This window comes from Zea mays, chromosome 10, assembly GCF_902167145.1.
Source record: "Zea mays cultivar B73 chromosome 10, Zm-B73-REFERENCE-NAM-5.0, whole genome shotgun sequence".
Lineage (NCBI taxonomy): Eukaryota > Viridiplantae > Streptophyta > Magnoliopsida > Poales > Poaceae > Zea > Zea mays.
In genome coordinates, this window is record NC_050105.1 from 33,988,138 (window position 1) to 34,013,619 (window position 25,482).

Below are 25,482 nucleotides of genomic sequence, written 5' to 3' on the forward strand. Positions count from 1 at the left end.
TTTATTAATTCATGTCAAAATATTGTAACTAGTTTTTCTCCCACAGACTTTCTCCAAATGTGATGATTTTTTTTCTAAAAATTTCTAAAATCCTGATATATCCATGTATTGCATTTATATTCGTTGTATTCCATTGAAAAAAAATTGAACAAGTCAAAGTGGAATTTTGTAAAAAATTGCAACTTTGAAGCACATTTGGAACCTCAAAATGGGTTCAACCAAATAAGTCATGAATACAAAGTTTGTACAAATAATCAAGATCTACATTCTTTATATAGATCAGTTTTTCATCCGATGAAGTGATGGTAACTTTGTTCTCAAATCTTACTCATCTCACTCATAGTTTCATATACTATTAGTGAGATGAGTAAGATTTGAGAACAAAGTTACCATCACTTCATCGGATCAAAAAATGACCTAAATAAAAAATGTAGATATTAGTAAGTGCAACAACTTCTGTGTTTTTGATTTTTTTTTTCATTTGAACTTACTAAGTACCCCAAATTTGTGCCTGAAGTTCGAATATTTTTAAATTCAAAAATCAAACTCTCGAAACAAAGTCAATTGAGAAAATGAGCAAAACCAAAATGGTATATCTTGATGAGTGTAACAACTTCTATTCTTAGTGTTTTTTCATTTGAAATCATGTAGTACCCCAAAAATATGTTTCAATTCCAAATAGTACTAATTCTATCACTGACATACGGGCCCTCCTATCAGGACCCAAGATGGTCAGCTCTAGTTTCTCCCACTGACATACGGCCTCAACACGACTCCCGTCCAAGATGACCAAAATTCCCCTCCTACCTTATCCTCTCGGCTGCTCACCACGCGCGCAGACAAGTCTAGTCCTCTCCCTCCCCTCAACCTAGCGCCACCACTCGCGCCCACCACGCTGCCGCACCGCCGCTGGTGAACGGATCCGTCCATCCCGTACACCGGCCTTGGCCTCCTCCTCCCTCCCCTCAACCTAGCTCCACCACTCGCGCCCACCACGCCGCCGCACCGCCGCTGGTGAACGGATCCGTCCATCCCGTACACCAGCCATGTCCTCCTCCTCACTCCCCTCAACCTAGCTCCGCCACTCGCACCCACCACGCTGGCACACCTCGCCGCCGGAGAACAATCCAGCCACGGACATCAACGAGCCGGCATCCCAGACCTCCACGGATACGCCTCCTCACAGGGAGTCCTGCTTAACTCCATAGATCCGTGCAGGCCGCGACGAAGGCTGCCTCACCGGCCACCACCAATGCTGCCTCGCCGATAGACGCAGGCCCGCAGCCCCCGACCTCTTCTACTGGCATCAGGAATCTGGTATTGTACCATGTGGTTTACTGGTAGTGCATCTCGTTCTAGCATTTATATATGTGTTCTTTCTAGCATGTTTGTAGTTTTGTCTTTTTTCTACCATTAACCAAAATACTGATGCGTTAGTTGTTTTTTCAACTCATGTACAGAAACTGGATTCAGTTTCTGCTCTTTCTACGTTTCTCTGTAATAAGTAATAGAAGAAATGGAAAAAACCAAGTATGAGCTAGCAAGGGATGAGACTGTAAAGCATGTTCAGCAAGTTTTTAAATCTTTGGGCATTCATGTCTTAGCACAGACTGTTAGAGATGTTATTTCACCAAAAAAGAAAGAGGGAAGAGGGAAGGCTATAGATTCTGACAATGATTACGATCCATGCTCTGACATTGAAAACCAATCTGACACTGATGATGACTATGATGATGACCTCAATAATGAGGTCAATACTGAGGTGAGATGGATTGCTAACCAAATTCACATGGTCATGGCCTGCCTATTTCATACATATACTCCATTGTACCTAATAAAACATATACTTCTTTCATAATTACTCACCTACATTTTTCCTCTTGATAGGCGACACAAATGGTTCCAGGAACTCGCCCTCACCAAAAGAAGCAAAAGGCAGGAACAATGCCGGCTGCCAGCCACCAGCCACCACGCACACTAGTCAGATTGACAAGGCAAAGTGCAGCCATGCCTTCGCCTAGAGGCCGCCCGCCACCTAAGCCAAGACATCCCTTGCCTCCTAAGACCACTTCAAAAGCCACCCCTAAAAGAAATGCCATTTCCAGTAGTACCCAACAACAGGTCCAGGCCAGTACAATCACTACTGAGACCACTGAAACTACAAACCTAGTGTCTTTTCCTCCAAAAATGACTAGGTCCACTCAAGCAATGTCTTCACCAGTTCCAAACACAATGCCTAGACCTACTAGATACACAAGGACTAGTGGAACCATGTGTACGCCTGGTGGACACACCATGCATAGTCCTCCTAGATTCACTAGGGCTAGTGCAGCCATGTCTTCTCCTGGTGCAAACCCTCACCATAGTCCTCCTAGATTCACTAGGGCTAGTGCAGCCATGTCTTCTCCTAGTGCAAACCCTCACCATAGTACTCCTGCAGCCATTGCTATCGTATCTCAGAAACCTACTCCCACAACTAGTGTTAACAAAACAGTTCCTACGGACAACTCACCAGGTGCGCACAGCTTTAGGCAAAGCAATGCCATCATTGAGTCAGCTGAGCAATTTGATGGTGCTACTTCAGAGGGTAATCCTAATGAAGGAGAACCAGTTGGTGACTTCGTTCCAGCCCTTCCAGGTAAACAATAAATGTTCTAAGCATTGGTTTGTTCATTTAATATCTACATTTGTTACTGCTATAATAACACAATTTTATTATTATTTGCCAATGTAGCGCCCAAAAAATAAAGTCCACAAGAAAACCATGGGTCATGGCTTAGAGAAGATGCTTAATAGGGGAAACCGGTTGTCTATCCACGTGGCTGAAGGGATGAAAAGATCGGAGGTCCCATTTCAAGCAGCGAAGCTGGCATCAGAAACTGGTGTTGCCCTTAGAGACAACCTACCTATCTACAAATCTTGGAAGCTTTATGACAATGTCGTGGGGCAGGCAGAAGTACGAAAAGTGCTTGACAAAGTCGTTGTGAGACAACTATTTAACTCCTCATAATAATTTTTAGCATTAATCTACTCCCATGTGATATAATTGTTTCTAATAAATCGTTTGTGTGGATTTAGTCAAGGTTGGATGTCGATGTTAAGAATGAGGGACCAAGCAAAGATGCATGCACAGATATCATAAAGAGGGGAGGGAGGCAGACGAGGTATAACCTAAAAAGGAAGTACTTCGACGAGTCACTGACAAAAGAACAGTTGTTGGCCATGCAACCTCCACCTAAAATGAAGAAAGAGGATTGGACTGGGCTGGTAGAGTATTGGTGTGACCCAAAGAATCAGGTCAATAACTACATTTTTTGCTATTGTTACTATGCAATGCAAACTAATATGTAATGCAAACTGTGCATGTGAATGAAAAATCTTTATTGCATTTGTGCTGTAGGAAAAATCTGCTAAGAACAAAGCAAACTGAGGCAACATGCAGCTTCACCAAAGGACTGGAGCTAGGTCCTATATAGCCCATCGTTACAGCCTGGTATGTATATTATGTCTTTTCTAAAACTAGCTTCAAAGTTGGGAAATATGTAGCATAATAATTACCATGTGCTACTGAAATGTAAAGTTACCATGTGCTCCAATTACTTCTGAGATGAGCTAATAAGTCATGAAATGAATAAGTGCAATATCTGTTTGGTCTGAAGGACTTACATTTTGGAGTGTTATTGACTATTCATTTCATCATATGTGAGGTTTATGCCAATAGGAAAGTTGTGATATGCATGAAATGAATAAGTGCAATATCTCTTTGGTGTTGATTGAGTAGCTAATTCTGAGATTGGCCATCTGGTTTCTGAGATGAGCTCCCATGTTCATAATATTTGCGCTGTGCTAAATGAGATATAATCAATAGGTGCTTATGCTCCAATTCTTTTATGGTGACCATCTAAAATAGAAAACAGCAGGACAATTGCTATGTCATCAAACATGATCATCATCAGTACTAGGGTTTCTTTAGGCCATGTTATTAGTCTTGACCTGTCTAGGCAGCATTGATGCATGCTCATGTGTTCTTTTTCTTAAACTGCCAGTCATTATTTGACTATGTTGTATTGCTGTTGGCATGTACCAATATTTCATGGAAAATCTTATATCCCAAGTTTTTTATATGCCGCAGAGGACTAAGTACAACAACATGGAGCCGGAAGTTGTTGATTTCTTTGGGGAATGTATGAATAGTCCCCGAAATGGTCGTACTCCGCTTGCAAATGAGATATATGTAAGTTACATGTACTACACTCAAGTAAATGCCTGGTTCAACACTTTTGTATGGCCTTGTTACTAAGTACATTCATTTTATGTAGGAGCAAATGGTTGCAGAGAAGGAAAGAGAGCTAGAAGAAGGAGAAGCACAAAAGTCACCCTCCAAGATTGTTGCTGATAGTCTCAGCCAGATCAGCCGCTCATCCACCTTCCTTCCAAACATTGGTGTCCCTACAACGTCCAAGACTGGTCAGTCCACATCGCTAGCTGCACAAGCATGCATGCAAGCTCAGTTTGAGGAAAAACTCCAAGATGAAAGTGAGGAAGCTGCTAGGAAGCAGGAAGAGTTGCAAGCACAACTACAAGCTCAACAGGCCGCACTTGAAGAAAACCAAAGTTTGTTGCGCCAGACCCAAGAGGAAGTGAAGGGGATGCATACCAAGTTTGAAGAGACCAATGCACTGCTACGAGCTGTCCTGAAACTTCAGAAAGATTGAGGTAGGGATGCATACCAAGTCTGAGGATGATGCCTTTGCTTAAGGTTTTTCTACCTTGCTAGAACATATCTGTGGTTAGAACTTTGTAAGAACTACATGCAATCTATTTGAATGCTTCAAACCTTTGTGGTGGAACCTTTGTATGTTTGAACCTCTGTTGTGGAAGAACTAGTGTGCTGGAATTGTGTATGACTTGTGATGAGAATGTTGTGTATGATGGCTTTTCTGTGTATTATGATTCTGTGAGCTATCATGAGAGCTCAGTGTGTCGTCACTGTATGGTCACTGTATGTGGGTGTCATATTAAACTAAACAAAACCAAGCTGTCACATTATCCACAGACTAATATATGACGGTCCTAGATCGTAAAAAAATACACAAAACTGTGACAGATAACACCGCCATAAGTGACGATCCCAACATTAGGTGACGCGTTGACTGGAAAAAATGTCACAGATAACACCGTCATATATAGCAACAATATGTGACGGACGAACGCAGCCGTCACAAAAGGTGATGACATTATGTGACGGTACTCTGAAAAGTCAACACAAGGTACATAATGTGACGGTTGTTATATGACGACCCTTATGACGCAGCATTTTCGTCATAAGATGCTTTTTATGACCAATTTTGTACTAAACATGACACTTTACTTTTGTCATACAAAACCATTTTTTTGTAGTGCCCGATTATGTTCTTGTGATACTTTAGGGGACTCAGGCCATTTTCCTGAGTACCTCTCTGTAAGGACCTGTTTGGGGAGCGACACCTAGGATAACAGTGCAACCATGAGGGTGTAATGGGACGCCCTTAGCAGATTAATTAGAGGAACCAGAGGAGTAGTTGGCTTCGCCATAGGGACGTCAATGGGGTCCGGGCACAGTACTTGTTCTGTCGAGGTTGGTTGCAGAGGTTCTTGATTTGGTTTTGTTAATCGCCCTTCCTTTGGGAGAGGTACTGTGTTTATCAAAATGGAGAAACCTAACGGGCAGCTATGACCTTTGGGAAATCATTGTAAAGGCTACGTAGTGATACCCTGCCATGCCACCTAGGCAGTGGTCAATGGAGATTGGCTCTTTCCGGGCAGAATGGGAATCATGGCTTGTGGGTACAGTGTGCGACCTCCGCAGAGTGTTAGAAACTGGTATATCAGCCATGCTCACTGTGGCAGAACCTCCCAAGTTATTGGGCCCACATGCACCTGTCCTTGTCTCAAAGACCTCAGACAACTATGCATGTGCACCAGATAACTTAACAGGATCCGTCCAATTGCCCCAAGGACATCGCATAAACCACTTATAACCAGGACCGCAAGATTAAGTAACACAAATCACACTCACCAATATTTTTTTTGCAGCGGAAATCTTATTATCAAATTTTACATGTTACAAAAGTTTTACATTATATTCATCGGAGTGATTACAAAAGTATAAGTTTGAAATATATTCTAGCTCAAGTGACCATCCTCATTAAGAAGTATAGAAGGGTTACTTAGACTTATAAGAAGGCCGAGCCCACCGGCACTTAACACCATCATCAGCAGTACAAAACTATAACCTGAAAAACAACAGGGAATAAAACCCTGAGTATGGAATTACTCAGCAAGACTTACCCGACTAAAGAAAAGACTCTCAAGGGTATCCTGGCTAGAGGGATTCAAGGTATGGCTTATCAAGAATCAAAGACTCTGTTTTGTAGAAAAGCTTACTATGAGTGGATCCTTAAAATCCATTTTACTTGTCAGGTTAAGTAAAGTTACCTGCATCTAGAGTTCTTTATACCCTAGTTCAATCACTTGGCCTATACTAGCCGTCCTTTTGTCATCCCTTCAGTTCACTGGATTGCTACGTGTAGGGCAGTGACCAAGTCTTCATGTCCGCGAAGTTACGGCGATCCGAATCGATTATACTCAGCTGAGGATCTCCAATCACACGACATATGTAGCACTTAACCCTTGCATATGTCAACTCGCCACCGGGGTTCTTAAGACTAGATCAGGTTCACGCCAACCGAGAGCACAGATACACCACCGTCCAGCCTCTTGCCACGGAGGGTACACGCTACTCTCGCCATCTCTCCACTCCCATTGCGTGTTATCTTATTCTGGTATTAGTCTGCCCGAGGCAAAGCTTACCCATGACGAGGCATGTGACCAGTTAAAGGGTCCTCGATCAGCAAGCCTACATCGAGACAGTCCTTAATCGACTCAGACGGAGACACTACACCGAGACTCCTTTCTCGTGCAAGTCAACCGCCCGGTCTCAGCTTTATTAGTTTTAACCCAAAGTCTGGTACCTGGCAGAGGTACATCTTTCCGATGTTGAACCCATCAAGGCCTTTGATAGATCCACATTCAAGTTTTATTTTTGAAAACATTCCCACCCACTGAAGCATCACCTTTGTTTTAAAACAAAACATTTTTGTATGCTAAAGCAAGACTAAGCATCATAAAATTCTTTTTCAAAAAGGGTATCAAGGAAGGGTAATCAATTTTCCAAGGAAGGAAATGCATCAACAGTTTAGCACACAACTCCTATCACCTAATGCATCAAACGAGGTGATAAAGATATTAAAACAACAAGGAGGTGGCGAATGCACCGGGGCTTGCCTGAATAACACTAGGTTAGTGTTGTTAGGTGACGTCCACTTGACGATCATCCTTGTTCTGATACTTGTTTCGTCTATCCATCTTCAGATTAGTTCATCAGCTTCATCCTGCGGATTAGCCCATGCTTGGGGTCGACTTTGGCTCATCTTCCGCATCACGCGATTATTTATCGTACGTCATGAGATGCATGATGCACATGTATGAGCACGAGTATAACGAGTATAATATAGATAATCTACACTAAAAAGGATGAAACACTTAAAACCAAGCATTAAGCTTCATGGATATCCTAGCAGGGCATCGACTACATCCATTAACCAAATTGAATAACAACACTAGAACATCTATTTTTATTCCTAGCTCTTTATTAACTCATTAACCTTGGACATCTAAACATTCGAATATGAATAGAAACTCTATAATTAGCTTTCTAAGCCATTACATCGGATTAACTTGTATAGCCTACACATCAAATACGATATTTAATCGTTCGCTCTAGTGGGTATACCTCAAACCTATATTTTACCACACCTCGCGACTACTTCATAATTACGATAGTAACCAAGCAGCATATAATTACGACTTTTATCATGCATCAAATTAATATACCCATAGTAACCAAGCAGCATATAATTACGACTTTTATCATGCATCAAATTAATATACCCACGACACGTTTAAGTTATAAATAGAATAATTATCCTAATAAGTATCCCTCTAATTCATTTATCAAATCAATTTGCTAGAATAGCGATTCAAAATATGATTACCATTTCGACTAGCAATCCATCCAAACGACGATGATCCTTATTCCGGCCTTTCGCCGAGCACTTGGGGCATCAATCTAGGGCTTGTTTCTCCGTATACTCTTGGAATCTTTCTTTGACTGAAAAATCTTGACGAACCGAGCTTGAGTCGCACATGATGCTCACTTGACTTGGGTGTTTCAGACGAGCAGCGCCTGAGGCACGATTACACTAGCAGGGTAAATAACAACACCGCGAGGAAGGATGACTACGGTGTTGCTGAGGCATCGGACGAGACGAGCGCGAGATAGAAAAACGTGCGACCAGAGACCCAGGCACCCGCAGCGGTGATTTAGACGAAAGCGAACTAATGGCGACAATCTCGGCCAGGCGATGATGCACCGGCATGAGTGTCGTGGGATAGCAGCACCACAACAGCAGGTGAGCTGCGAAGTGGAATTAATGGCGGGCAAGAGCAGCCAACCGGCGAGATCTAAATACCACGCGATGGGTATCAGGGACAAGCGAGATCGATGGCGAAAGACGCGACGGCGAGCTGGAATACCAGGGAGCCGAGCGCGAGGAAGCTGGAGGTTCGGCGAGCAAACCACCAGAGAATTATAGCGAGACGATAACACCACGGCGACGCTGTGGGCGAGTCGAGGACACAGGATGCGAAGGCACGACTGGTGGCGTCCTGTGATCATAGCCAGCGAGCTGGAGCTGGAGCATCGCGATGGGCGAAGTGGAGCACGGCCAGCGCGCGTCCACCAAAGAACTCGCGCGCACAGGAGCTCCGCGGCTGGGAACAGACAGAGGGAGCAGGCGTGGTACACAGGGAACTTGTGGCGCGGCACCAGCAGGGGGAAGACGCCAGGACCGAGCTACAGGAGCAAGGGAGAGGAGCCGCAGCGCCATGGGAGAGGACAGGAGCAGAGACGGTGCGGGCGCGTCCACGGCTGCGCGCAGACCAATCCGAGGACGAGAGAGAAGCAAGGAGGGAGCCGAGGGAGATGGGCGGACTGGGGCAGGGGCATCCCCGGCAAGCTCGCCATGGGAGATCTCGACCACCATGGATAAACAGGGAGCTGGGGCAAGCTGCGGCAGGGAGGAGGGAGGAGCTTGGAGATCAGCAGCTCACGACCACCAGAGGAAAGAAAGAGAGGCAAGCGTAGAGAAGCCGCTCGGGCGCACGGCAGAAGAAGATGGGCGTGCGGCGGGGATAAGGATAGGAGCACGCGCGCACGTAGGAAAATCTTCAGCAGCGGTGACCAGATTCTTGCAGGAGATGAGCGGCAAAAAAAATCTCCACACCGGATGAGGATGATTGCGCGTAGGGGAAAAGATCAGAGTACTGCTGAAAAAAATAAGGGAGAGAGAAGAGCGGTGGCAGATTTTTTTAAATTTCTCTTTCTCTCATTTTTTTTACCGAAAATTACAGATATTTTGGATCCCGATATTTAGCGACGAGCAAAGAATCGATGCACGATATGGTAAACGGCTATACACATTATTTTCTCGGATCACAAAACGAAAAGTCCGAGGTTTACGATTCTGACGACATTTCGTTTGGATAATTTTCGTGACTGTTTCGGGCAACACGGAAACGGACTGGATATTGGATACATTATTTGAGACAGCACTAGTTTAGTCGAACTCGGATAAAAATTTATCCGTTATCTAAGCACAGTTGATTTTATTATTTTACCGAGTGTGCTAAAGAATAAATTGGATCATCTCCTCACGCACGATTTTTCTCGGACTGTGCGCGATTTAGATTATTTTGCTCCGAACATTTCTGTTGTCGAGTTCAAAATAAATATGTTTGAGATGAAATCGGAGGACCGTACCGAATTTCCTAAATTCGTATTTGCGCGAGCGATGAATTTTAAATAATCACCGGATGAACCGATTTTCAGAACAAATATGTTGCGAACAGAACAAAAAATTAAGAAGAGCCCGGATAAATAAAATTAATGTCGAACTCGCGACAAATAAAACAGATACGATATTAAAACCGCGAAAGGTGAAGATGTTTAAAATTTAGCATCCGTTTTATCCACTGATTACGTGCTTAAATCCATTGTTGCGAACTTGTTCTCAAATGCTTCGAATTAAGAACAAGGCAACATAAAATGTTAAATGTTAATGTCCTTCGTCCATTGAAGCATTATCTCCCCAAGGGTATAATGATCTTCGGACGAAGGTCATAAGAAAAAGGTCACGAAGGTCATACCTTCGTGATTAGAGTTATGAAATAATGAAAGATAAAATATATAAAATATGAAGTATGAAAGGATAACATATCAAAGCACATAAACTTATTCATATATTTCATCATACGAACTTAGATATTAAAACACAACATTTAATTACATTTATACCTTCGTCTCGACAGAAGGCAATAATCCGAGTGTCGCGTGCAAGCGATTACAAGATAGCGTGAATAGTACGGGGGTACTGTTCATCTATTTATAGGCATAGGACATAGCCTGTGAGAAATTACATTCATGCCCTTTACAAATGCTTATAATCATAATACAAGCTATCACGGGTCAATTGGTCATTTCATATTTAAGTCGGTTCACTCCTTCGTCTTGAGACATGTGACTATGTCGAAGCTTTATAGGTGATAACTTCGGCACTGCTTTTGAGAGGATCTGCCGAAGGTGTTTCTTCTTACAGGATCTTCGGCGACGAAGCATACCCCCAACAGTAGCCCTTCGCGGTGCTAGATCGTTTTTCGTAACGAACTTGATCCGTGAAAAAGTCTCCTAGGCTTCGGAGAGCCGAAGGTCCGAAAAACACCTTCCCTGAGCTCGTTGCCGAGAAACGATTAAAATATTTTGAGCGCAAGGTGGCCCACCACGCAGCGGGTACGAACGATCTGGTAATTCACTTGCCAGGCGCCGAGTGGTCCACCATTCAGCGGGTGCGGGCGACTGCTCAGCGAGTGCAGGCGACTTGGCGATTCACCTTCCCACCTGTAGCACTATATAAACAGACGGGTAGGTGTGGAGTTACCACATCATTCATTGCCATTGCACTGTTGTGCTGTCAAAAAATTTGACCACAGCCAAAGCTTGCTCACTGTATTCTGAACCGAAAGATCATCTTGCTCTAGCTTCGTGACAAGAAAGAGCTTCAGCAAAGATAAAAAATTTCAACTTCGTCAAAACGCAAAAAATTCAACATCAAATGGTCAGGGTACGCTCGACAACTAGAGTTACTCGTGACAGGGATGAAGCCGAAGCTGCTGAAACTGCTCCGATCTCCGAAGTTATGAGGCGGTCGGGATTGGTTGTGACTGAAGGCGCTGCTGACGAAGAATCACCCGCTGCTGAAACCGAGCAAGCAGATATTGAAGAGGGTGATGCTAATGAAGGAGAGATTGATTATGATATTATTATGCCATCGAAGCCCAGCCATCTGGATTTTGGGAAATCAACTGTGTCTGAAGCTGATATGACTATGATGACGAAGCTAGGCTACTTCAAGGAAGCCGATAAGGGGTTGGTTCGCTTTGGCGGGGAAGAGACTATCCCGAAGCCGAAAAATGATGAAGTTGTAGTTTTTAAGAGCTTCTTCAAAGCAGGGTTGAGATTTCCTCTGCATGGAATGATTGCAGAAGTCTTGGAAAAATTCAGGATTTATCTTCATCAGCTGACCCCCAACGCCATTGTTAGGCTCAGCGTGTACATCTGGGCTCTCCAAAGTCAAGGGGTAGAGCCGCTCGCCAAGGCTAGAGATGACGGATTGCATGAGAACTTCGGTTGTTATAATTTTGCTTATCGGAAGGATATGAAGACACCGGTGGTCAGCTATCGCACTGAATGGACGACCGGTTGGAAATCTGAATGGTTTTATGTTAAAATTGATGAAGAAAAGGAGAAGCTAGTTCAAAGCCCGCTGAAGCTAATCTTCGGGATGACTAGACCTCAATGCAACATGACACCGGGGGATCCATGCCAAGATGTTGTGTATGAGTTTAGAATTGTGTCTGAACACATTGCGTCTAGGGACTTAGTCCAGGAATATCTAGCCAACAGAGTATTCCCAACGCTGAAGAAGTGGGGTATGCCAAAGCTTGAAGAAGAGAAGAAAGAGGGTGAACTCATTCGGCTGCCTTATCAGTTTAAGTTCAAAAACACTTCAAGGAACCCTGCCAAGAATGGCTAGACACGATCGAAATTATGTGTAATGAGATTTTAGGGAACTATACGAAAAAAGAAGATCAATTGATGACTGCAGCCTTCGGCTCCCGACCGAAGCGAAGATTGAATCGAGTAATGGATGCTCTACATTTTGAATATCCTGATTATGAGCAGTTGAACAAGGGCGCCGAAGGGCAGAAAAGAAAAAGAGTTGTCAGTGTTGTGGGAAGACAGGCCGCTAGAATGGTAAAAGAAGATGAAGAAAAACTGAAGAAGAGGAAATTGAGCCCTGAGCCGACGACAATTGCTTCGAAGAAGAGAAAAGCTGCAGCTCTGAAGCAGAAGGCGACTGCTATTGAAGAAGAAACTCCTGCATCACCTTCTGCTACCGATGTGGCAGAAATTCTAAAGGTAATGACTGAATCTTTGCCTATCAAGCTAAGTCCACTGGCGCCACATCTGACGAAGCTTTTTCGGAAGAAGGAGGAGCCTTCGATAGCGAAGAAGGCAGCTGGGCCAAAAAAACAAAGAATTATTACTGTGACAGAAGCTATCGAAGAGACACCACGACCAGCTTTGGCTTCAAAAGCACCAGCTGTTGAGAGCGCTACAGCTATCAAAGCAGCAACTACCGAAGCTGAACCTGTTGAAGATGCAAATTTAGAAAGCACACTTTCTAACATTGATAAGATACTTCTGGACATGGCCACAGAAGAAGCTGCTGCAGCCGCTGAAGAAACCATGGCTATAGTACCTGAGAAGGAGAAGGAAATAACTGAAGATGCTTCGGAAGAAAAAGACTTTAACTTTCAAAACTTAATTGGGAAAGAGTTGTCGAAGGCTGAGAAAGAAGAGCTGAGAGAATACGCCATATCCTGCGGGTATCAACCAGGGGCACTACTTTTCGGCGGTGTTGACGATGAAAGGTTAGGCTGCGTCCGAGATCAAACCGGAGCAAAGGTTATCGGTACTCTATCAAAGAGTATTGGTTTCCCGAAGCTTGAGACAGACATTAGCCGCTACCAACGACAGCACATCGTCGGTAGTTTATTCTATTCCAATTTCAAGGTAAAAAACTTTTCTTCAACTTTTTATTGTCTTTAACAACGAAGGTGTTTTCTAACGAAGGTTGCTTGTGCACAGAGTATGCTGTTGAGTAAAGCTTTGAGAATGCAACAAGATCTTGAAGATAAAAAACATGAAGTTATAATTGAGGGTTTAGAAAGCAAAATAAAAGATCAAGGAGCTGCTCTTGAAAAGAAGGATTTCGAGCTTCAGACAACAGAAGGTTTATTGGCAGAAGCTGAAGCTCAAATTGCAAAGTTAAATACGGAGCTTCTCTCAAAGTCAGAAAGCTTCGAACAGGAAAAACAGAAGTTTAATGCAAAATTTGAGACTGAGGTCGAGAAAAGTTCAAATTTGCAAAAATCATTGACATAGCTTCAAAACAAATGTCTGGAGTTCAGTAGCCGATGTGTACAACGGCTGAAGCAGATCTTCAATTCAGTTGGAGCCATCTGTGAAAAATTTAGTCCTTCGACTGAAGACCTGCCAGGGGCCTTCGAACATATCGAGGGTGAAGTTGATGCCCTTGATGAAATTATAGCCGGACATGGTGATTTCTGTGCCCTGGTAGCTTCTCGGGGCACAACTGTCGCCTTCCTGAAATCTGGTTGCACACATGGAAAGATTGTCAATAGACCCAACTTTAGTTTATCACCAGCAGATCTGGTTGATATTCCCAGTCTTGCCCGAAGCATAGGAAACAGATTTATAAAACTAGTATGGATGAAGGGTGGACGAAGCATAGCTGGTGACGAAGCTCGAAGTCATCTTAAGTCGGTAATAAAATCATACCTTGTGCTTACCTTTTCCTTTAAACTTGAATTTTCCTTACAATACTTTAATATGTACAGGATGAAGAAGCTGAGGAGCAAGATGACAAAGCTGAAGAGCACAAAGCCGAAGCTTAATAGATAATGATGAAGCTTGAATGGATAGCTGTGGAAAAAACTCTAAGAACTCTTGTAATAACCTTTGTAAAGAATATTGTAATTTAAGAATTAGATTTTACTCTGTAAATTTTGTCCATACCTTGTAATATATTTTTACCTTTCCATCAATGTATGAAGTGCTTCGATGTGAACGAAACTAGCATTTTTTTGAGCCGAAGGCGAAAAACACCTTCCCTTCTTTTCGTACACAATGAAGCATGAAATTGTTTCTTTTTCTTTTTGCCGAAGCCTTATCTTTAGAGCCGAAGCATCCGCCTATGTTATGATGATGATGGTCCTATGTATGTCTAAATGAATGTTTATGAATGCAAATGTATGATGTAATGTGTCGTGCAAATGAATGTCCAAACACACGCATACGAAGTTACAACCATAGCCTTCATTCCCTTGGGAATGACCAATGTCTCTTTCCGTTTATTTTTCGACTTCACCGCTTATTTTTCGGTGTATCAGCGCTGACTTTTTGCTGTAAGTTTTGCATCCCCTTAGGAACGTCTTTTGAACTTCTTCGCCTTCTATTTCGGCGGCATCGTGTTGACTTTTCGCGCTTCGCCTTATATTTCGGCGGTATCAGCGTTGACTTTTCGCTGTAAGCTCTGCATTCCCTTGGGAACGACTTTTGAGCAGAAAACTTACGCTGCGCTCCCTTAGGAACGGCTTTTTGTAGCTTCATCGTGCTCTGCATCCCCTTAGGGACGACTTTCGAGCTTCTCCCTGTTTTTTCCTTTTTCCCTGCACTCGATGGTGCATGCTCAGTTTTTACATTTACATATTTGGGGGATTTTGCTCTCGTAGGGCTGAATAAGAAAATGAGAAATTACATGCTATGGCCCCATTAAAAACCTTTCTTTCCCTTTGGAAAGGAAAAGGGTGCCATAGGAAAAATAAAAAACATTACATCAAGCTAGACATAATATCGCCGAAGCTCATCCGCATTCCCAGATCTAGGAATGTCGTTGTTGTCCATATCCTTCAATCTGTAAGAACCGGGTCTTGACGAAGATACTACCAAAAAAGGTCCTTCCCACTTCAGCTGTAGCTTCCCTACAGTATCTGGGTTGGCCACTCTCCGAAGTACCAAATGCCCTGGCTTAATGTTCTTCAGCCGAACTTTTCTGTCACGCCATTTTATTGTTTCGGCTTGGTATTTATTGATATTCTCCACAGCCTGAATCCTGATCCCTTCTATAGCATGTTTTGCCACAGAATAATCAGCTTCGTCTTCTACCGAAGCCACTGTTCTTATTAATTCTGCCTTAGCTTCTTCTGGGGTGATTGCTTCGTCACCAAACAATAGTTTGAATGGTGTAAAACCTATTGACCTTGATATTGTTGTATTGTGGCTCCACACCACTTTGATCAATTCATCTGGCCACTTTCCTCTAGGCTAATTGAAGATTAACTTCATTATTCCCATCATTATAATGCCATTGGCTCTTTCAACAAGTCTATTTGACTCTGGGTGTCTGACCGATGCAAAATGAATCTTCGTGCCAATTTGTTCACAGAATTCCTTGAAAGCTTCAGCATCGAACTGTGTTCTGTTGTCTACAGTAATAGCCTTTGGCACTCCGAAGCGACAAACAATGTTTTGCCAAAAGAACTTCTGAACAGTGACCGAAGTTATTGTAGCTAAAGGCTTCGCCTCAATCCACTTGGAAAAATACTCTACCGCCACCACCACATATTTTAGATATCCTTGTGCTGGTGGAAGTGGGCCTAGCAAATCGAGACCCCACCTTTGCAACGGCCAAGTGGGCTGTATTAACTGAGTGAGAGATGAAGGTTGCTTCTGGTCTCTTGCACATTTTTGACGGCCTTCACATTTTTGGACTAATTCTGCTGCATCCGAAGCTGCCTTCGGCCAATAAAATCCTTGTCGAAAAACTTTTCCCAACAAGGGTCTAGATGCAATGTGAGATCCACACAGACCTGCATGTATCTTTTTCATTAATTCCATACCTTCAGTTCTTGATAAACACTTAAGGAGTGGTGAACAAACTCCATGTTTATACAATTCCCCTTCTATTAACACATATGGTCTTGTTCTTGCCTCCATTCTCTTGTTATAAGATTCGTCACTTGAAAGACAATTGCCTTGGAGGAAAGATATTATTTTAGTTCTCCAGTCTTCATTGTGTACTGGAGAAATAGTAAGCACTGCTCTCTCCATGAGCTCAACTGAAGGTGCTTTTATTGTTTCAAAAAATACTTCGGAGGGTAGGGGGAGCCCCTGAGCCGCTGATTTGGCTAGCAAATCTGCATGCTCATTTTCACCTCTTGGAATATTCTTGACGGAAAAACCTTCGAATGAAGCTTCTAACCTTCGAACTGCATCCAGATATTTTTCAAGCTTCAGATCTCGTGCCTTGCTGCTTTTATCCACATGGCCAGCAATAACTTGAGAATCAGTCTTTAGGATGGCCCTTCTTATTCCCATTGCCCTTAGTTTCTGAAGCCCCAATAGAAGTGCTTCGTACTCAGCAATATTATTTGTGCAACTGAAATCCAGTTTGACTGCATAACATGTTTTGACTTTTGAAGGCGCCACTAGGACCGCAGCTGCTCCTGCGCCGAAGGCTCCCCAAGAACCATCGCAAAACACTGTCCAAGCTTCGGCATCTTTGCTTGTCCCCTCTTTGTGAGCCCCTGGCGTCCAATCAGCGATGAAATCTGCTAGCGCTTGAGATTGAATTGAAGATCTGTGCACGTAGTCAATAGTGAATTCATTTAGCTCCGCGGCCCATTTCCCAATCCTTCCAGTAGCTTCTCTATTCCTCATGATATCCTTCAAGGGTTGTGATGAAGGAACAATTATGTGATATGCTTGAAAATAATGCCAAAGCTTCCTGGACGCCATTAACACAGCATACAACACCTTCTCCAATTCTGTATAGTTTTTCTTTGATAAACTCAAAACTTCGGAAACAAAGTATACTGGGACTTGCTTTTTAGCTTGTCCTTCAAGCTTCTCTTGTACAAGTGCCGCACTCACTGCAGAATGCGAAGCTGCCACATACAATAGCAATGGAGCCCCTAACACGGGTGGAGTTAATGTTGTTAAATCGATCAGATATTGCTTCAGTTCTTCGAAAGCTTTCTGTTGAGTTGAGCCCCATTGAAAAACTTCAGCTGACTTTAGTACTTCAAAGAATGGTAAATTCCTTTCTGCTGATCAAGATATAAATCGATTCAAAGATGCCAGTCTTCCTGTCAGCCGTTGGGCCCCCTTCTTTGTGCTTGGCGGCTCCATTCGAAGGATAGCTTCGATCTTGCTTGGGTTGGCTTCGATCCCCTTCGTTGAAACTAGACAACCAAGGAACTTGCCTTTCTTCACTCCGAAGACACATTTTTCTGGATTTAATTTCAGGCCAGCTTGCCTAAAATTAGCAAATGTTTCCTGCAGATCGGTAATGTGATTTTCTTGCTTCGTGCTCTTCACTATAATGTCATCAACATATGTTAGCACATTTCTGCCTATCTGAGAGTGAAGCACCTTGGTTGTCATCCTGCTGAAGCTTCCTCCAGCATTCTTGAGCCCCTCAGGCATCCGAAGATAACAATATGTACCACTGGGGGTTATGAAGCTGGTCTTTGGCTCATCTTCCTTCTTCATCCAGATTTGGTGGCAGCCTGAATAACAATCTAGCAAACTCATGAGGTCTGACGATGCTATTGCATCTACTAGAGAATCTATTCTTGGTAATGGGAACTCATCCTTTGGACAAGCCTTGTTCAGATCAGTAAAATCAATGCACATTCTCCATTTACCATTGGCCTTCTTCACCATAACAGTGTTGGCTAGCCATTCTGGGTATTTCACTTCTCTGATGACACCAGCACTGAGAAGCCTTTTTACTTCGTTCTGAGCACCTTTGGCTTTATCGTTAGACATTTTCCGAAGCTTTTGCTTCCTGGGTCGGAAGGATGCATCGACATTGAGGGAATGTTCAGTGACGTCCCTGTTGACACCATAGAGATCGTTGGCTGACCATGCAAAAATATCTTTGTTGTTGAATAAAAACCTTATCAAGGTTTTCTCTTGCTCTTCAGATAATTGAGACCCCAGCAATACCTTCTGCTTTGCAATGTCTTCACATAGAAGCATGGCTTCAGCTAATCAGCCGAAGCAGCCTTCTTGTCGGCGTTTCGAGACAGGGGGGTCCCTAAGCCGACGAGTGAGTGTGCTGCGTGCCCCAGCCCAGATGGGTCGAGCGTGTGGGCGAGCGCGAAGGGGGGAGAGGCGAGGTGGCCGGAGCCGGGCGTGAGAGAGGTGGAAGTCCCGCGGCCTTCGTGTTCGTCCCGCGCCCAGGTCGGGTGCGCTTGCAGTAGGGGGGTTACAAGCGTCCACGCGGGTGAGGGAAGCGAGCGGCCCCAAGAGAGCGCCTGTCCCGTCCTCGGTCCCGCGCGGCCCACCTTTTCTAAGAAGGCCCTGGTCCTCCCTTTTATAGTCGTAAGGAGAGGATCCAGGTGTACAATGGGGGGTGTAGCAGAGTGCTACGTGTCTAGCGGAGAGAGAGCTAGCGCCCTAGGTACATGCCAATGTGGCAGCCGGAGAGGTCTTGGCACCTTGCTGGCGTGATGTCGTGGCTGTCGGAGGTGCGACGGAGCCTGGCGGAGGGACAGCTGTTGGAGCGGTCGAGTCCTTGCTGACGTCGCCCTGCTTCCGTAAGAGAGCTGGGGGCCGCCGTCGTCACAGAGCTTGTGGAGCGCCATCATTGCCCATCCGGCGGAGCTGGCCGGATGGGACGCTGGTCTTGTTCTCCGTGACCCGAGTCGATTCGGGGTAGGACGATGATGGCGCCCCCTGTTGACGTGGCGGGTCTGTGCCCTAGGCAGGGTGACGTGGGGGCTCCTCCGAAGCCGAGGTTTAGTCTGTCTTCTGTTGCTGAGGCCGAGTCCGAGCCATGGGGTCGGGCGAGGCGGAGGTCGTTCGGCCGAGGCCAGGGCGGAGTCCGAGCCCTGGGGTCGGGCGAGGCGGAGTTTCGTCGTCTTTCGGGTCTTAGCCCGAGTCCGAGCCCTGGGGTCGGGCGGAGCGGAGTTCGCCATGGCGCCTTTGGCAAGGCCTGACTGCCTGTCAGACTCACTCTGTCGAGTGGCACTGCAGTCGGAGTGGCGCAGGCGGCGCTGTCCTTCTGTCAGACTAGTCAGTGGAGCGGTGGAGTGACGGCGGTCACTTCAGCTCTGCCGGGGGGGGCACGTGTCAGGATAAAGGTGTCAGGCCACCTTTGCGTTAAATGCTCCTGCAATTTGGTCAGTCGGTGTGGCGATTTAGTCAGGGTTGCTTCTGAGCGAAGCCAAGGCCTCGGGCGAGCCGGTAATGTGTCCGCCGTAAAAAGGGGGGCCTCGGGCGAGACGGAAGTCTCTCGAGGTCGGCTGCCCTTGGCCGAGGCTAGGCTCGGGTGAAGCGTGATCGAGTCACTCGTGTGGACTGATCCCTGACTTAATCGTACCCATCAGGCCTTTGCAGCTTTATGCTGATGGGGGTTACCAGCTGAGAATTAGGCGTCTTGAGGGTACCCCTAATTATGGTCCCCGACAGTAGCCCCCGAGCCTCGAAGGGAGTGTTAGCACTCGCTTGGAGGCTTTCGTCGCACTTTTTTGCAAGGGGACCAGCCTTTCTCGGTTGCATTTCGTTCCGGTGGGTGCGCGCGAGCGCACCCGCCGGGTGTAGCCCCCGAGGCCTCGGAGGAGTGGTTACACTCCTTCGAGGTCTTAGTGCCTTGCGTAATGCTTCAGCTGGTCTGGTTGTTCCCTCATGCGAACTGGCCGTAGTCCGGGTGCACGGTCGGGGCCCAAGCTCTCGGGCTGGTATGTTGACGCTGTCAACAGTTTGGCCGGAGCCGGTTTTTGCGAGAGCAGCCCCCGAGCCTCTGCACAGGGCGAGAGGACGATCAAGGACAGACTCGACTTTTTACATACGCCCCTACGTCGCCTTTCCGCAAGGAGGAGGGGGGGAGTGCGCCATGTTACCCTCGATGGGCACCGAACATGGTGTCTCCGGTGAGCTGCAAGCGGGTAATCCGAGTGGACGTCCGTGCCCCGTTCGTTGGGGGTCGGCTAGGGGCCCAGAGGCACGCCCAAAAGTACCTGCGGGTGATTTGCCGGACCCGGTCCCCTGGCGACGGGGTCCGAGGGCTCGATGCCTCCCTCCGATGGGATTCCGTTACAAGATCGTTCCCGCTGGTCTCGGAAATGTCCTAGGGTACCTCGGGAGCGCAGCCCGAGCCTCGGTTATGTATCGAACGTACCCCTGGTCATCCCTCGCTCGGTGTCTGAGGCGACTGTGAACCCTTCTGGGGCCAGCCTTCGAACCCCTGATCAATAATGGGCGCGGAGCCCGAGTAGCCTGAGGCGGCCATGGAACCCTTCGGGGGGCTGGCCTTCGAACCCCTGACCAGTAGTGGGTGTCGGGCCCACGCGATCTGAGGCGACTGTTGAACCCTTCGGAGGGCCAGTCTTCGAACCCCTGATCAGTAGGGGGGGCTCGGAGCCCGGTTCCTTCGCGGAGAAGGATCCTTTTCGGGGTATCCCCTTTCCCGGTCCCTGTTGCAAGAGATAGAGAAAGAGGAAAAAGGAAAAGGATACGAAATCGAACGACGTGGCGTACCTCTTTGTTGACGCGGTTATTACGGCGAAGGCGAAGCGTCGCGCGCTCCTCCTGTCAGAGGCGCCGCCTGTCCCGCCGCAAAGTTAATGCGACGGGGCGAGTGGTTGGCGGGGCAGCTGTTGCGCGTGCGCGATCCGTTCGAGGAACGGGTCACGGGTGCACCGTCTTCACGCCGTGGGAGGAGGCTCTCTTGCTGTCCCAGGATGGGACGTGAGCCTGGCTGACGACGTGACTGCTGCGCGTGCCCGCCTGCCACCGCCATTACTGCCGGCCCACTTTCGGTCGCTTTGACCAACGCGCCAGGCTGGCGCTGCTGGGTCGCCTCGAATCGCGGCATAGGCTCCGCAATCGAAGAGGCGCGACGGTGGCACAAGTGGCGGTGCGGTTGCCTGCATGCAGCAACTGGCGCGCCGGTTGCTTGACGCGTGGGCCTGGGCTTCCAAGCTGGCATGTCAGAAGTCGGAGAAGCGCGTCCACCTGGCATGGCTGCCCGCCCCTTCCGCCCGTTGGTCTGGGCAAAAGCGGGGGGTCGCTTGTAACCGCTGGGCGGTCGTGCGCACCACGCGCGGCGGTTTGGCTTCTTCTGCCCTGAGCCGGTTTGCATGACATGCGGGACCCAGCCCCCGAGTCGCAGGGGAGGGCCTTGGAGCGTGTTGGAGAAGACTCAGCCCGTGGCGTCTGGGGGCGCACGTAGGGAGAGTTGCCTTTAAAAGGAGGGAGACTCCTTTCAGAAGGCAACCATGTCTTCTTCCTCCCTTATGCGTCGTGTCTTTCCATCTTCCAAGCCCCCGGATGGGGGGTATCCGCCGTCTTTTCGCCTCCTCGTTGGAGGAACGCAACTCCGTGGGAGTTGGTACCTCTCAGCCATCGTTCGGCTTCAAGGGTTTTCATCATGCAGCCTGGTTGCTCCCTCCCGCCGGTGGTCACCCAAGACGGTGACCTCCAGCTCCTGGATGGGGAGAGGCAAGCCAGGCTGTGATCCCGCCCTCAGCATCGGGTGTGTTCGTCATCCTCGCTGGGGCGAGGGTCGAGGCGAGCCGGGGCTCTACCTCATGTGCGGGTCGGCGAACCACCTCCTCTTCCAACTTCTGGTGGTGGCAATCGTCCTCCCGCGCTTCGACGGAGTCGTCCTCCAGTCATGCCGGGGAAGGCGAACTGTTGCTGTCCAGCTAGGATGCAACATTCCGTCTTCCCCCTCGCATTCGCGGCGAGGACGGCAGCGAGGATCTACCGGAGCGCTTGGGAGCGGCCCGCTCTTTGGCTTTGATGGCTTGTTCGCGTCCCTTGAGCGGGACCACGAACAAGAGCCTTCCGGTGGCCGCGTTCACCCGGGGCCATGGCTGCCGCTGCAGAGGTCGCTGGCGAGCCTCCCGGCGTTCGTCACCCCGCAGGCTCGAGGTCGCTCGTACCCACGGGGACGGAACCGGAGTTCCGTTTGTGATGGCACTTTGAATGCCAGTGTGTTTGTTCATTGCGGCTGTCGGGGCCTGAACATGTATGTAATTTCGGCACGGAGCCGTGTTTTTTCCTCATTTTCGAGCGCTAAGTCTCGCCTGTTGATTATCTGAACCGCTTTACCAAGCATGAGTCGCCCCGTGTCAAGGTGACGAGTGAGGTATCCGTATCCCGGAGGCGTAGGAATCCCTCGGCTCGATCGGCCTTGTTGTCTGGGGCTCCTCTAGCTTAGTTAAAGAGACCCCTCGGCCGCTCTTCGATGAGCCGAGGCCAGGGGTAGCGATATCAGTATGAACGGAGGCGGAGTTGGCTCGAGAATGGGAACCTGGTTGGCCGGAGCCTAGCCGGGTTGTCCGTCAGCGGAGCCGACGCCAAAGTCGATCAGCCGAGGCCTCGGGTCGGGCTGGCGCCCTTGGAAGCCGGTTGGCCGAGGCCCCAGGGGTAACCGGCCGAGCCGCCTGCTCGGGCCGGATTCCCGGAGAAGTCCTTGATCGCGTCGCCGTCCGAGGCTGGGTCGGACTTTGCTGAAGACGTCGTCGATGCCGAAGGTGCTACGGCTCCCTTCAGCATGAAGACCCGAGCCTGCAGGATCAGATCGTCTTGTAGCGTGTGTCTTCTGCGGCCGCCGAGGCCAGAAAACACACCCTCGCCGTGCTTGCGAAGCTGCGTCTTTTTTCCTCTTGTTTCGAGCATCTGGACTCTCTGTCGGTAACAGGGATGTTTGTGCGAGCGAGAGTTGCTTCTCGCGGAAGGGACGAGTGAGGTATCCGTATCCCAGAGGCGTGGGAGTCCCTCGGCTCGGTCGGCCTTGCCGCTTACGCGTACTTTCGCCCGTCCATGAAGCCCTGTCCCCGACTTAGTCGAGAAAGCTTGAAGGACTGCTTCGGCAGGAGAGCTTCCGAACGTGAAGACTTGTTCGGTCCACGGAGTCGCTTTATCCGAACGCGAGTTACTTATCGCAGAAGGTGATGAGTGAGGTATCCGTATCCCGGAGGCGTAGGAGTCCCTCGGCTCGGTCAGCCTTGGCTGCTTACGTGTACTCCGTCGTTTCCAGGATCCGCTTTCCGAAGTAGTCAAGAAGCACGAAAGAAATCCTGCTAAAAAGAGATCCTTTTTCGAGGAAAAATTCGACGCAGAGGGGGTCTCCCCCCTTTTAGCCCCCGAGGGAGGGTCGGGCTTTGCCGAGGCTAGGCCGACCCTTCCTTGACGACTAAACTTTGCGTAGGTGCGAGGTATATGAACAACTTGAAAACATCTTAAGGGTAGAAGCGACGTAGCTGTTTGATGTTCCAAGCGTTGCCGTAGATCTCGCCTTGATTGTTGGCCAGCTTGTATGTTCCGGGCTTCAGAACTTTGGCGATGACGAATGGCCCTTCCCAGGGGGGCGTGAGCTTGTGCCTCCCTCGGGCGTCTTGGCGCAGCCGAAGCACCAGATCGCCGACCTGGAGGTCTCGGGACCGGACCCCTCGGGCGTGGTAGCGTCGCAGGGACTGCTGGTATCGCGCCGAGTGTAGTAAGGCCCTGTCCCGAGCCTCCTCCAGCTGGTCTAGCGATTCCTCTCGGCTAGCTTGGTTGCTTTGATCGGTGTAGGCCCTCGTCCTCGGGGAGCCGTATTCCAGGTCAGTGGGCAAGACAGCTTCAGCCCCGTAGACCAGGAAAAACGGCGTGAAACCCGTGGCACGACTCGGCGTCGTCCTTAGGCTCCAGACCACCGAGGGGAGTTCCTTCATCCACCGCTTGCCGAACTTGTTGAGGTCGTTGTAGATCCGAGGCTTGAGCCCTTGTAGAATCATGCCGTTGGCACGCTCTACTTGCCCATTCGACATGGGATGAGCCACGGCGGCCCAGTCCACCCGGATATGGTGATCCTTGCAAAAATCCAAGAATTTTTTGCCGGTGAACTGGGTGCCGTTGTCGGTGATGATGGAGTTCGGGACTCCGAAGCGATGGATGATGTTGGTGAAGAACGCCACCGCCTGCTCGGACCTGATGCTGTTCAGAGGTCGGACCTCGATCCACTTGGAGAATTTGTCGATGGCGACCAGCAGGTGCGTGTAGCCCCCGGGCGCCTTCTGCAAGGGACCGACGAGGTCCAGACCCCATACAGCGAAGGGCCAGGTGATGGGTATCGTCTGCAGAGCCTGAGCGGGCAGGTGGGTCTGCTTCGCATAGAATTGGCACCCTTCGCAGGTGCGGACAATTCTAGTGGCGTCAACCACCGCCGTTGGCCAGTAGAAGCCTTGCCGGAAAGCATTCCCGACAAGGGCTCGGGGCGCTGCGTGATGGCCGCAAGCCCCCGAGTGTATTTCTTGCAGCAGTTCCCGACCTTCGGCGATGGAGATGCATCGCTGGAGGATGCCCGAGGGGCTGCGATGGTAGAGCTCCTCTTCATCGCCCAGCAGGACGAACGACTTGGCGCGTCGCGCTACCCGCCGAGCCTCGACTTGGTCGAGGGGTAGCTCTCCTCGACGGAGATACTGCAGGTACGGGGCCTGCCAATCTCGATCAGGCGTGGCCCCGCTCTGCTCTTCCTCGACGTCCAGTGTCTCGCCCTCGGGGGCCGAGGGTACCTCGGGCTGAGCCGAGGGTACCTCGGGCTGAGCCGAGGGTGCCTCGGGCCGAGCTGAGGGTGCCTCAGGCTCGGGCGCGTCGTCGATCTTGACAGAGGGTCGATGCAGATCCCGGGAGAAGACGTCCGGGGGGACCGTCGTTCGCCCCGAGGCTATTTTAGCCAGCTCGTCTGCGGTTTCGTTGTAGCGCGGAGCGATGTGGTTGAGCTCGAGCCCGAAGAACTTGTCTTCCAGGCGCCGAACCTCGTCGCAGTAGGCCTCCATCTTCGGGTCGCGGCAGTGGGAGTTCTTCATGACTTGGTCGATGACGAGCTGCGAATCACCGCGGGCGTCGAGGCGTCTGACCCCTAGCTCGATGGCGATCCGCAACCCGTTGACCAGAGCTTCGTACTCGGCCACATTGTTGGACGCCGGGAAATGGAGGCGCAGCACGTAGCGCAGGTGCTTTCCAAGGGGCGAGATGAAGAGCAGGCCCGCGCCGGCTCCTGTCTTCATCAACGACCCGTCGAAAAACATGGTCCAGAGCTCCGGTTGGATCGGAGCCGTCGGCAACTGGGTGTCGACCCATTCGGCCACGAAGTCCGCCAACGCCTGGGACTTGATGGC

The 25,482-nt window shown here is 48.5% G+C and overlaps 1 protein-coding gene across 3 annotated transcripts; it reads left to right on the forward strand.

Annotated features, from left to right (window-relative positions):
• Positions 1 to 769: 769 nt before the first annotated feature.
• Positions 770 to 4,367, forward strand: LOC103641005 (serine/arginine repetitive matrix protein 1). 3 transcript variants are annotated; one of them, XR_002265918.3, is made up of 7 exons: positions 770 to 1,317; positions 1,888 to 2,638; positions 2,735 to 2,983; positions 3,079 to 3,297; positions 3,401 to 3,493; positions 4,133 to 4,234; positions 4,320 to 4,367. XR_002265918.3 is itself a non-coding variant. In XM_020546112.3 (7 exons), exons 1-3 carry the CDS (start codon positions 1,517 to 1,519, stop codon positions 2,746 to 2,748), a joined length of 1,011 nt encoding a protein of 336 aa, XP_020401701.1. In that variant the 5' UTR covers positions 787 to 1,516; the 3' UTR covers positions 2,749 to 2,983; positions 3,079 to 3,297; positions 3,401 to 3,493; positions 4,133 to 4,234; positions 4,320 to 4,367. The 3 variants fall into 3 exon arrangements, 2 of the variants coding, with proteins under 2 accessions (XP_020401701.1, XP_020401702.1); XM_020546112.3 differs by having other exon boundaries at positions 787 to 1,762; XM_020546113.2 differs by lacking the exon at positions 770 to 1,317 and having other exon boundaries at positions 2,200 to 2,638.
• The last annotated feature ends 21,115 nt before the right edge of the window (positions 4,368 to 25,482 follow it).

What these genes read in the sequence shown, in the direction of transcription:
- LOC103641005 (XM_020546112.3), top strand. Translation starts at nt 1,517, where the DNA reads ATGGAAAAAACCAAGTATGAGCTAGCAAGGGATGAGACTGTAAAGCAT. An exon ending in ATAATGAGGTCAATACTGAG is followed by an intron (nt 1,763 to 1,887) that starts GTGAGATGGATT and finishes TCCTCTTGATAG; the next exon opens with GCGACACAAATGGTTCCAGG.